The 13,738-nt window shown below is 45.5% G+C and overlaps 1 protein-coding gene across 12 annotated transcripts in view; it reads right to left on the bottom strand.

Annotated features, from left to right (window-relative positions):
• The window catches only part of ptprma (protein tyrosine phosphatase receptor type Ma), a 299,714-nt gene that overhangs the window by 8,577 nt on the left and 277,399 nt on the right, over positions 1-13,738 (bottom strand). For all 12 annotated transcript variants that reach the window (XM_045710832.1, XM_045710833.1, XM_045710834.1 and 9 more), the window contains 4 exons: positions 12,024-12,178; positions 11,407-11,542; positions 519-668; positions 120-293 (listed from right to left, as the gene is read on the bottom strand). In XM_045710832.1, the coding sequence (XP_045566788.1) occupies positions 120-293; positions 519-668; positions 11,407-11,542; positions 12,024-12,178 (615 nt within the window). The remainder of the gene's footprint in view (positions 1-119; positions 294-518; positions 669-11,406; positions 11,543-12,023; positions 12,179-13,738) is intronic.

Genomic DNA, 13,738 nt, shown 5'->3' with positions numbered 1-13,738 from the left:
AGTACATTCACATCCAATGACCTGCACACGGACTGACACTGCAAGTCATTTAAAAAGGTTATGAGTGAGCGTGCCTAAGTTTGAGTGTGTGTGTGTGTGTGTGTGTGTGTGAGACGTACGTCCATGAGAGCGGCGTTGATGTAGTTGGAACTCTCTCCGTCGATGGTGATGAGGAAGGGCAGACAGCGGTCAGGAGGAAGGACGTCCATGCAGCGGTTCTTCTCGTGGTTCCTGGGGAGCAGGGCGATGCTGCAGTCCTCCACACGCAGCGTAGGAGTCACCATGTTCAGAGTCTGGAGGGAGGGAGGGATATGAGCCTGGTAGACACCTTCAATTGTGCCTTGTACACCAATATACAATATACGTATGCATGTATGATGAACAACGCATGCTCACACACACACACACACACACACACACACACACACACACACACACACACACACACACACACACACACACACACACACACACACACACACACACACACACACACACACACACACACACACACCTACCCTGAACTCCTCTTTGATCTGGCTGGAGTTAGTCTGGGGGTCCAGGCGGTTCATGTCATAGTAGACCGATCGCAGCTGGTTGGCTGGGATGGTGGTGTCCCCGCACAGACACGCCTCCAAGATGGCGTCGTGGATGAACACGTACTGCTCCTGTAGGACACAGAGTGGGCCACACAGAAACATGATCAAACCAAAGTGATGATTGACTCAAGTCAAGTCATGACATGGATCCAAAAGCCATTTTTGGTGAGAAATCAAATCAAATCAAATCCTAATCCAATCCTCGGTTTTCCAATTGTTCTTGAGAAATACAGAATCCTGGATGGTAGACATCTGGGCTGGCTATTCTCTCATGTTGTTTAAACTGAGCCAACCGGTACCCTATGGACTTCCTTTCTCAAGGTAAGTAGTGCACTATATAAGGGAATAGGGTGCTCTTTGGGAAACAGCCTGTGTCACCTCCACAGTGACCATTCCCATTGACCTTTCCTCTGTCAATACTACCAGTCTCTCTCTCTTTCCTCTGTCAATACTACCACTCTCTCTCTCTTTCCTCTGTCAATACTACCACTCTCTCTCTCTTTCCTCTGTCAATACTACCACTCTCTCTCTCTCTTTCCTCTGTCAATACTACCACTCTCTCTCTCTTTCCTCTGTCAATACTACCACTCTCTCTCTCTTTCCTCTGTCAATACTACCACTCTCTCTCTCTCTTTCCTCTGTCAATACTACCACTCTCTCTCTCTTTCCTCTGTCAATACTACCACTCTCTCTCTCTTTCCTCTGTCAATACTACCAGTCTCTCTCTCTCTCTTTCCTCTGTCAATACTACCACTCTCTCTCTCTCTTTCCTCTGTCAATACTACCACTCTCTCTCTCTTTCCTCTGTCAATACTACCAGTCTCTCTCTCTCTCTCTCTCTCTCCTCTGTCAATACTACCACTCTCTCTCTCTTTCCTCTGTCAATACTACCACTCTCTCTCTCTTTCCTCTGTCAATACTACCACTCTCTCTCTCTTTCCTCTGTCAATACTACCAGTCTCTCTCTCTTTCCTCTGTCAATACTACCACTCTCTCTCTCTCTCTTTCCTCTGTCAATACTACCACTCTCTCTCTCTCTTTCCTCTGTCAATACTACCACTCTCTCTCTCTCTTTCCTCCGTCAATACTACCACTCTCTCTCTCTCTCTTTCCTCTGTCAATACTACCACTCTCTCTCTCTCTCTCTCTCTCTCCCCCTTTCCTCCGTCAATACTACCAGTCTCTCTCTCTTTCCTCTGTCAATACTACCAGTCTCTCTCTCTTTCCTCTGTCAATACTACCACTCTCTCTCTCTTTCCTCTGTCAATACTACCACTCTCTCTCTCTTTCCTCTGTCAATACTACCACTCTCTCTCTCTCTCTTTCCTCTGTCAATACTACCACTCTCTCTCTCTCTCTTTCCTCTGTCAATACTACCACTCTCTCTCTCTCTTTCCTCTGTCAATACTACCACTCTCTCTCTCACCCTTTCCTCTGTCAATACTACCACTCTCTCTCTCTTTCCTCTGTCAATACTACCACTCTCTCTCTCTCTCTTTCCTCTGTCAATACTACCAGTCTCTCTCTCTCTCTTTCCTCTGTCAATACTACCACTCTCTCTCTCTCTTTCCTCTGTCAATACTACCACTCTCTCTCTCTCTTTCCTCTGTCAATACTACCACTCTCTCTCTCACCCTTTCCTCTGTCAATACTACCACTCTCTCTCTCACCCTTTCCTCTGTCAATACTACCACTCTCTCTCTCTCTCTCTCCTCTGTCAATACTACCACTCTCTCTCTCTCTCTTTCCTCTGTCAATACTACCACTCTCTCTCTCTTTCCTCTGTCAATACTACCACTCTCTCTCTCTCTCTTTCCTCTGTCAATACTACCACTCTCTCTCTCTCTTTCCTCTGTCAATACTACCACTCTCTCTCTCTCTCTTTCCTCTGTCAATACTACCACTCTCTCTCTCTCTCTTTCCTCTGTCAATACTACCACTCTCTCTCTCTCTTTCCTCTGTCAATACTACCACTCTCTCTCTCTCTTTCCTCTGTCAATACTACCACTCTCTCTCTCTCTCTCTCTCTTTCCTCTGTCAATACCACCACTCTCTCTCTCTCTCTTTCCTCTGTCAATACTACCACTCTCTCTCTCTCTCTCTCCTCTGTCAATACTACCACTCTCTCTCTCTCTCTCCTCTGTCAATACTACCACTCTCTCTCTCTCTCTTTCCTCTGTCAATACTACCACTCTCTCTCTCTCTTCCTCTGTCAATACTACCACTCTCTCTCTCTCTCTCCCTCTATCAATACTACCACTCTCTCTCTCTCTCTCTTTCCTCTGTCAATACTACCACTCTCTCTCTCTCTCTCTCTCTTTCCTCTGTCAATACTACCACTCTCTCTCTCTTTCCTCTATCAATACTACCACTCTCTCTCTCTTTCCTCTGTCAATACTACCACTCTCTCTCTCTCTCTCTCCTCTGTCAATACTACCTCTCTCTCTTTCCTCTATCAATACTACCACTCTCTCTCTCTCTTTCCTCTGTCAATACTACCACTCTCTCTCTCTCTCTTTCCTCTGTCAATACTACCACTCTCTCTCTCTCTCTCTGTCAACTACCACTCTCTCTCTCTCTCTCTCTCTTTCCTCTGTCAATACTGCCACTCTCTACTCTCTTTCCTGTCATACTCACTCTCTCTCTCTCTCTTCCTCTGTCAATACTACCACTCTCTCTCTCTCTCTTCTCTGTCAATACTACCACTCTCTCTCTCTCTTTCCTCTGTCAATACTACCACTCTCTCTCTCCTTTCCTCTGTCAATACTACCACTCTCTCTCTCTTCCTCTGTCAATACTACCACTCTCTCTCTCTCTTCTTTCCTCTGTCAATACTACCACTCTCTCTCTCTCTCTTTCCTCTGTCAATACTACCACTCTCTCTCTCTCTTTCCTCTGTCAATACTACCACTCTCTCTCTCTCTTTCCTCTGTCAATACTACCACTCTCTCTCTCTCTCTTTCCTCTGTCAATACTACCACTCTCTCTCTCTCTCTCTCTCTCTCTCTCTTTCATCTGTCAATACTGACACTCTCTAACTCTCTTTCCTCTGTCAATACTACCACTCTCTCTCTCACCCTTTCCTCTGTCAATACTACCACTCTCTCTCTCTCTCTCTCCTCTGTCAATACTACCACTCTCTCTCTCTCTTTCCTCTGTCAATACTACCACTCTCTCTCTCTCTTTCCTCTGTCAATACTACCACTCTCTCTCTTTCCTCTCACTCACTCTCTCTCTTTCCTCTGTCAATACTACCACTCTCTCTCTCTCTCTTTCCTCTGTCAATACTACCACTCTCTCTCTCTCTCTCTTTCCTCTGTCAATACTACCACTCTCTCTCTCTCTCTCTCTTTCCTCTGTCAATACTACCACTCTCTCTCTCTCTCTTCCTCTGTCAATACTACCACTCTCTCTCTCTCTTTCCTCTGTCAATACTACCACTCTCTCTCTCTCTCTCTCTGTCAATACTACCACTCTCTCTCTCTTTCCTCTGTCAATACTACCACTCTCTCTCTCTCTCTTTCCTCTGTCAATACTACCACTCTCTCTCTCTCTTTCCTCTGTCAATACTACCACTCTCTCTCTCTCTTTCCTCTGTCAATACTACCACTCTCTCTCTCTCTCTTTCCTCTGTCAATACTACCACTCTCTCTCTCTCTCTCTTTCCTCTGTCAATACTACCACTCTCTCTCTCTCTCTCTCCTCTGTCAATACTACCACTCTCTCTTTCCTCTGTCAATACTACCACTCTCTCTCTCTCTCTCCTCTGTCAATACTACCACTCTCTCTCTCTCTTTCCTCTGTCAATACTACCACTCTCTCTCTCTCTTTCCTCTGTCAATACTACCACTCTCTCTCTCTCTCTTTCCTCTGTCAATACTACCACTCTCTCTTTCCTCTGTCAATACTACCACTCTCTCTCTCTTTCCTCTGTCAATACTACCACTCTCTCTCTCTCTCTTTCCTCTGTCAATACTACCTCTCTCTCTTTCCTCTGTCAATACTACCACTCTCTCTCTCTTTCCTCTGTCAATACTACCACTCTCTCTTTCCTCTGTCAATACTACCACTCTCTCTCTCTCTTTCCTCTGTCAATACTACCACTCTCTCTCTCTCTTTCCTCTGTCAATACTACCACTCTCTCTCTCTCTCTTTCCTCTGTCAATACTACCACTCTCTCTCTCTCTCTCTTTCCTCTGTCAATACTACCACTCTCTCTCTCTTTCCTCTGTCAATACTACCACTCTCTCTCTCTTTCCTCTGTCAATACTACCACTCTCTCTCTCTCTTCCTCTGTCAATACTACCACTCTCTCTCTCTTCTCTTTCCTCTGTCAATACTACCACTCTCTCTCTCTCTTTCCTCTGTCAATACTACCACTCTCTCTCTCTCTCTCTCTTTCCTCTGTCAATACTACCACTCTCTCTCTCTTTCCTCTGTCAATACTACCACTCTCTCTCTCTCTCTTTCCTCTGTCAATACTACCTCTCTCTCTCTCTCTCTTTCCTCTGTCAATACTACCACTCTCTCTCTCTTCTGTCAATACCACTCTCTCTCTCTCTTTCCTCTGTCAATACTACCACTCTCTCTCTCTCTCTCTCTCTTCTCTGTCAATACTACCTCTCTCTCTCTCTCTCTTTCCTCTGTCAATACTACCACTCTCTCTCTCTCCTTTCCTCTGTCAATACTACCACTCTCTCTCTCTCTTCCTCTGTCAATACTACCACTCTCTCTCTCTCTCCTTCCTCTGTCAATACTACCACTCTCTCTTTCCTCTGTCAATACTACCACTCTCTCTCTCTCTTCCTCTGTCAATACTACCACCTCTCTCTCTCTTTCCTCTGTCAATACTACCACTCTCTCTCTCTTTCCTCTGTCAATACTACCACTCTCTCTCTCTCTCTTTCCTCTGTCAATACTACCACTCTCTCTCTCTCTTTTCCTCTGTCAATACTACCACTCTCTCTCTCTCTTTCCTCTGTCAATACTACCACTCTCTCTCTCTCTCTTTCCTCTGTCAATACTACCACTTCTCTCTCTCTCTTTCCTCTGTCAATACTACCACTCTCTCTCTTTCCTCTGTCAATACTACCACTCTCTCTCTCTCTCTTCCTCTGTCAATACTCCTCTCTCTCTCTCTCTTTCCTCTCGTCAATACTACCACTCTCTCTCTCTCTTCCTCTGTCAATACTACCACTCTCTCTCTCTTTCCTCTGTCAATACTACCACTCTCTCTCTCTCTTTCCTCTGTCAATACTACCACTCTCTCTCTCTCTTTCCTCTGTCAATACTACCACTCTCTCTCTCTCTCTCTTTCCTCTGTCAATACTACCACTCTCTCTCTCTCTTCCTCTGTCAATACTACCACTCTCTCTCTCTCTCTCTCTTTCCTCTGTCAATACTACCACTCTCTCTCTCTCTCTCTTTCCTCTGTCAATACTACCACTCTCTCTCTCTCTTTCCTCTGTCAATACTACCACTCTCTCTCTCTTTCCTCTGTCAATACTACCACTCTCTCTCTCTCTCTCTTCCTCTGTCAATACTACCACTCTCTCTCTCTCCTTCCTCTGTCAATACTACCACTCTCTCTCTCTCTCTCTTTCCTCTGTCAATACTACCACTCTCTCTCTCTCTTCCTCTGTCAATACTACCACTCTCTCTCTCTCTCTTCTCTGTCAATACTACCACTCTCTCTCTCTCTCTCTTCTCTGTCAATACTACCACTCTCTCTCTCTCTCTTTCCTCTGTCAATACTACCACTCTCTCTCTCTCTCTCTGTCAATACTACCTCTCTCTCTCTCTCTCCTCTGTCAATACTACCACTCTCTCTCTCTCTTTCCTCTGTCAATACCACCTCTCTCTCTCTTTCCTCTGTCAATACTACCACTCTCTCTCTCTCTCTTTCCTCTGTCAATACTACCACTCTCTCTCTCTCTCTCTTTCCTCTGTCAATACTACCACTCTCTCTCTCTCTTTCCTCTGTCAATACTACCACTCTCTCTCTCTTTCCTCTGTCAATACTACCACTCTCTCTCTCTTTCCTCTGTCAATACTACCTCTCTCTCTCTCTCTCTTTCCTCTGTCAATACTACCACTCTCTCTCTCTCTTTCCTCTGTCAATACTACCACTCTCTCTCTCTCTTTCCTCTGTCAATACTACCACTCTCTCTCTCTCTCTTTCCTCTGTCAATACTACCACTCTCTCTCTCTCTTTCCTCTGTCAATACTACCACTCTCTCTCTCTTCTTTCCTCTGTCAATACTACCACTCTCTCTCTCTCTCTCTCTTTCCTCTGTCAATACTACCACTCTCTCTCTCTCTCTCTTTCCTCTGTCAATACTACCACTCTCTCTCTCTCTCTTTCCTCTGTCAATACTACCACTCTCTCTCTCTCTCTCCTCTGTCAATACTACCACTCTCTCTCTCTCTCTTTCCTCTGTCAATACTACCACTCTCTCTCTCTCTTTCCTCTGTCAATACTACCACTCTCTCTCTCTCTCTTTCCTCTGTCAATACTACCACTCTCTCTCTCTCTCTCTTTCCTCTGTCAATACTACCACTCTCTCTCTCTCTCTCTCTTTCCTCTGTCAATACTACCACTCTCTCTCTCTCTTCCTCTGTCAATACTACCACTCTCTCTCTCTCTTTTCCTCTGTCAATACTACCACTCTCTCTCTCTCTTTCCTCTGTCAATACTACCACTCTCTCTCTCTCTCTCTTTCCTCTGTCAATACTACCACTCTCTCTCTCTCTTCTTTCCTCTGTCAATACTACCACTCTCTCTCTCTCTTCCTCTGTCAATACTACCACTCTCTCTCTCTCCTTTCCTCTGTCAATACTACCACTCTCTCTCTCTCTCTTTCCTCTGTCAATACTACCACTCTCTCTCTCTCTCCTTTCCTCTGTCAATACTACCACTCTCTCTCTCTCTCTTTCCTCTGTCAATACTACCCTCTCTCTCTCTCTCTCTCTTTCCTCTGTCAATACTACCACTCTCTCTCTCTCTCTTTCCTCTGTCAATACTACCACTCTCTCTCTCTCTCTCTTTCCTCTGTCAATACTACCACTCTCTCTCTCTCTCTTTCCTCTGTCAATACTACCACTCTCTCTCTCTCTTTCCTCTGTCAATACTACCACTCTCTCTCTCTCTTTCCTCTGTCAATACTACCACTCTCTCTCTTTCCTCTGTCAATACTACCACTCTCTCTCTCTTCCTCTGTCAATACTACCACTCTCTCTCTCTCTCTTCCTCTGTCAATACTACCACTCTCTCTCTCTCTCTTTCCTCTGTCAATACTACCACTCTCTCTCTCTCTTTCCTCTGTCAATACTACCACTCTCTCTCTCTCTCTCTCTCTTTCCTCCGTCAATACTACCACTCTCTCTCTCTCTCTCTTTCCTCTGTCAATACTACCACTCTCTCTCTCTCTCTCTCTTTCCTCTGTCAATACTACCACTCTCTCTCTTCTCTCTGTCAATACTACCACTCTCTCTCTCTCTTTCCTCTGTCAATACTACCACTCTCTCTCTCTCTTTCCTCTGTCAATACTACCACTCTCTCTCTCTCTCTTTCCTCTGTCAATACTACCACTCTCTCTCTCTCTCTCTCTTTCCTCTGTCAATACTACCACTCTCTCTCTCTCTCTCTTTCCTCTGTCAATACTACCACTCTCTCTCTCTCTCTTTCCTCTGTCAATACTACCACTCTCTCTTTCCTCTGTCAATACTACCACTCTCTCTCTCTTTCCTCTGTCAATACTACCACTCTCTCTCTCTCTCTCTCTCAATCTACCCTCTCTCTCTTTCCTCTGTCAATACTACCACTCTCTCTCTCTCTCTCTTCCTCTGTCAATACTACCACTCTCTCTCTCTCTCTCTCTTTCCTCTGTCAATACTACCCACTCTCTCTCTCTCTTTCCTCTGTCAATACTACCACTCTCTCTCTCTCTCTTTCCTCTGTCAATACTACCACTCTCTCTCTCTCTCTTCCTCTGTCAATACTACCACTCTCTCTCTCTCTTCCTCTGTCAATACTACCACTCTCTCTCTCTCTTTCCTCTGTCAATACTACCTCTCTCTCTCTTTCCTCTGTCAATACTACCACTCTCTCTCTCTCTCTCTCTCTCTCTCTCTCTCATCAATACTACCACTCTCTCTCTCTCTCTCTTTCCTCTGTCAATACTACCACTCTCTCTCTCTCTCTCTTTCCTCTGTCAATACTACCACTCTCTCTCTCTTTCCTCTGTCAATACTACCACTCTCTCTCTCTTTCCTCTGTCAATACTACCACTCTCTCTCTCTCTCTCTCTTTCCTCTGTCAATACTACCTCTCTCTCTTTCCTCTGTCAATACTACCACTCTCTCTCTCTTTCCTCCATCAATACTACCACTCTCTCTCTCTTTCCTCTGTCAATACTACCACTCTCTCTCTCTCTTTCCTCCGTCAATACTACCACTCTCTCTCTCTCTCTCTCTCTCTCTCTTTCCTCCGTCAATACTACCCCCCGGCTCTTTCCTCTGTCAATACTACCACTCTCTCTCTCTCTCTCTCTCTCTTTCCTCTGTCAATACTACCACTCTCTCTCTCTTTCCTCTGTCAATACTACCACTCTCTCTTTCCTCTGTCAATACTACCACTCTCTCTCTCTCTCTTTCCTCCATCAATACTACCACTCTCTCTCTCTCTCTTTCCTCTGTCAATACTACCACTCTCTCTCTCTCTCTCTCTCTCTCTCTTTCCTCTGTCAACACTACCACTCTCTCTCTCTTTCCTCTGTCAATACTACCACTCTCTCTCTCTTTCCTCCATCAATACTACCACTCTCTCTCTCTCTCTCTTTCCTCTGTCAATACTACCAGTCTCTCTCTCTTTCCTCTGTCAATACTACCACTCTCTCTCTCTCTTTCCTCCGTGAATACTACCACTCTCTCTCTCTCTCTTTCCTCCGTCAATACTACCCCCCCGGCTCTTTCCTCTGTCAATACTACCACTCTCTCTCTCTCTCTCTCTCTCTTTCCTCTGTCAATACTACCACTCTCTCTCTCTTTCCTCTGTCAATACTACCACTCTCTCTTTCCTCTGTCAATACTACCACTCTCTCTCTCTCTCTCTCTCTCTCTCTCTCTTTCCTCCATCAATACTACCACTCTCTCTCTCTCTTTCCTCTGTCAATACTACCACTCTCTCTCTCTCTCTCTCTTTCCTCTGTCAACACTACCACTCTCTCTCTCTTTCCTCTGTCAATACTACCACTCTCTCTCTCTTTCCTCCATCAATACTACCACTCTCTCTCTCTCTTTCCTCTGTCAATACTACCAGTCTCTCTCTCTTTCCTCTGTCAATACTACCACTCTCTCTCTCTCTCTCTTTCCTCCGTCAATACTACCACTCTCTCTCTCTCCCTCTCTCTTTCCTCCGTCAATACTACCACTCTCTCTCTCTCTCTCTCTTTCCTCCGTCAATACTACCACTCTCTCTCTCTTTCCTCCGTCAATACTACCACTCTCTCTCTCTTTCATTCTCCCCCTCTTCCTCTCCTTCTCTCAGGAAAAAGGCCCCGGGCTTGACGTAAATCATTTATGAAGTGACATTTCAGAAACGTCTCGACTTGTCACTTCTGACAAAATCCTCGGGAGCAGAGGGTCAGTGGTTTTCAGGTTAGGCTACTGTGATGTCAGACTCTCGTCCTTGGATATGGAGTTGGAGGTGAAATGGATTCGCAGCATACCCGGTTGTCATCAAAATATTACCAAATATCACAACAAGACACGAACTGGCTTTTTTTTGTGGAACGGGGAGTAGAATGTCATTTATATGATACAGCATGTGCTCCAAGTAAACTTTAAATAGCTTTTGAGCTATGAATGTCAGTTCACATCAATTAAAAGTATATGTCATGGGAATCAAACAAAGTAAAGCTTGCATACAGCCCGGCATTAGACACTTGTTTATTATGCATTAATATAGTATGGTCAGGGAGTGGAACTTTAGCATGTTTCTATGCGTTCTAACTCATCAGCTATTAACTATCTTTAAAAGCAAACACTAGTCTGTTGCATTTTTACTCTGAGCTGAATAATATTTGCACAGGGCTAATGAGTTGGCTCATGTTCCTTGTCAAGTATCATTGTGTCACATTGTCTGTTTGGCCAGATGTTTGGGATTGGTTGTGCCAGTGGAATTTTAGATACAAAAGAAGAATCCTGAAATTGTAGACACTACAAGTCTGTCACATTGTGTTGGGGAATACACACCCTGTCCTAGATGGTCCATGGTTTCATGTGTATCATGTATTGACAGAATGAAATGTGCCTGTTTGGGGAACGTGTGTGTGTGTGTGTGTGTGTGTGGACGTGTTTAACTACACTTGTGGGTTTTAGGGTTAAGGTTAGAATTAGTGTTAGTTTTAGGGTTAGGTGCTAGGTGTAGGTGCTAGGGTTAGGTTTTCAGGTTAAGGTTTAGGAAAAACAGGATTTTGAATGAGATTGAATTGTCCACACAAGGTTAGTTATACAAGACCGTGTATGCGTGCGTGTGGTGTGTTTGGGATTGTGTACAGTGGAAGCGAGTGGAGACACTTGGAGCAGGGTCGTGTAGTGGTCTCTCTCTCTCTCTCTCTCTCTCTCTCTCTCTCTCTCTCTCTCTCTCTCTCTCTCTCTCTCTCTCTCTCTCTCTCTCTCTCTCTCTCTCTCTCTCTCTCTCTCTCTCTCTCTCTCTCTCTCTCTCTCTCTCTCTCTCTCTCTCTCTCTCTCTCTCTCTCTCTCTCTCTCTCTCTCTGGGTTCGAGCAGGGACATGGTCATTCTTACCTCTGTCTGGACCATATTAACCCTTCGTGAGCGCAACTCTCTCACACAGTTGTAGATGTCGACCACACCCTCTCTCTCAGCCATGTCCAGCATGATGTCAATCACGATAAAACAGCCGGTCCTGCCCGCCCCCGCACTGATGACGCAAGCACGCGCGCACACACATGCGCACACACACACACACACACATGCACACACACACACACACACACACACACACACACACACACACACACACACACACACACACACACACACACACACAGCGTGAGAACCAGAGCACAACACACACTCTTCATAGAAAAGCACCGTTTGCCACATTATCTGGGACTATTTGGATTGGAAACATCAGTACAGATTGTACATGACAGTCTAAACAGTTGTGGGTGTGGCTGACAATAGCAGATCCACTTTATTTAGTGTGGCTGATCTTGGGAGTGAGATGACTTTACTAAAATCCATTAGGAACTTCTTTCTGAGTCATACTGGATGACGAGAGAGAGAGAGAAAATAGAGCGAGAGGGAGGAGAGAGAAAGAGATGGAAAGAGAGATTAGAGAAAAAAAGAGAGAAAGGTAGAGATACAGACAGCCAGCAGCCACAGTGAGTGTGTCTGACCTGCAGTGGACCACCATGGGCCCGGCGTTGGCAGGGGTCTTGGACTTGACCCTGCGTACGAAGCCCAGCAGGCCGGTGGCGTGGTAGGGCACCCCGTGGTCCGGCCAGCCCGTGAAGTGGAACTGACGGATCTCCCGGATCTCATGGGCTCCCCTCTAGAGAGAGAAGACCGAAAGATACACAGTTGATTACTTCATTTGGATTCACAAGTACCAAGGACACAAACATCAGAGGTCATACAGATGCCTGGACTTCTGACACACGCACATGTATATGCACGCACCCACGCACGCCCACCCAAACAGACCCAGAGCTTTTTAACTTTGAGCAGCAGCTCTCTCCTCTCCTCTCCTGCCTCCCTTCCTGCCTCCCTCCCTGCCTCCCTCCCTCCCTATAAGCACTTTAAAGTTAGCTGTTTTCATGATCAAAGTTGTGTTTTGATCTTGGGGGGAGGGACTAAAGTAGATAAAGCAGGGATGACAAAGCCCATCTCTGGGGGGATGGAAGAGGAGAAAAACAGCTGGAGGAGAGTGGTGATTCACACACACAGCAAGCAGGCTGGATACAGACGGCAGGGCGGACACCCGTCTGAGCCTTGAGCACTCATGCACACACACACACACACACACACACACACACACACACACACACACACACACACACACACACACACACACACACACACACACACACACACACACACACACACACACACACACACACACACACACGGCAGGGGAAATATTCACAGCTTAAAAGCCCATGGGGATAGAAGAAGTGGAAAAGTGGAGAGGCCTGGTAACAGCTCTGAGTACAATAGGATGAGAAACAAAATGGCTACTATACAGACAGACAGGCATTCTGAAAGACAGATGGACCTATTATAAAGGAAGCATCTAAGAACCTTCATTAAAGTAGTGGTGAGTACATGAAGCTCTGTCCAAGGGTGGCATATAGTAGCTAGCATGTCTGAATAGAAAACAACCAGGAAACCCCTTCTCTGAAAGTGAGGTAGTATAGGAAAAACATGACGCTGATAAGTATGAATAGCGTTAAGGCAGTGATAGCCAATCCTTGGTGAGTGTTCTGGAGAAAAATGGCTTCCGTTTATTGCCTAGGTGGGAGTTACAGTTCATATAAGGAAATCAGTAAATTTAAAATTCATTAGGCCCTAATCTATTGATTTCACATGACTGGGAATACAGACATGCATCTGTTGGTCACAGATACATTAAATAAATGGGGCGTGGATCATAAAACCAGTCAGTATCTGGTGTGACCACCATTTGCCTCATGCAGTGCAACATCTCCTTCACATAGAGTGGATCAGACTGTTGATTGTGGCCTGTGGAATGTTGTCCCACTCCTCTTCAATGGCTGTGTGAAGTTGCTGGATATTGTCGGGAACTAGAACACGCTGTCGTACACATCGATCCAGAGCATTACAAACATGCTCAATGGGTGACATGTTTGGTGAGTATGCAGGTCATGGAAGAACTAGGACATTTTCAGCTTCCAATTGTGTACAGATCCTTCCGACATGGGGCCCGTGCGTTATCATGCTGAAACATGAGGTGATGGAGGCAGATGAATGGCACGACAATGGGCATCAGGATCTGGTCACGGTATCTCGATGCATTCAAATTACCACCGATAAAATGCAATGGTGTTCATTATCGATTGCTTATGCCTGCCCATAGCATAAACCCACCACC

The sequence above is a fragment of the Salmo salar genome, chromosome ssa29 (assembly GCF_905237065.1).
Source record: "Salmo salar chromosome ssa29, Ssal_v3.1, whole genome shotgun sequence".
Classification (NCBI taxonomy): domain Eukaryota; kingdom Metazoa; phylum Chordata; class Actinopteri; order Salmoniformes; family Salmonidae; genus Salmo; species Salmo salar.
This window is presented reverse-complemented; position numbering and strand designations above follow the sequence as displayed.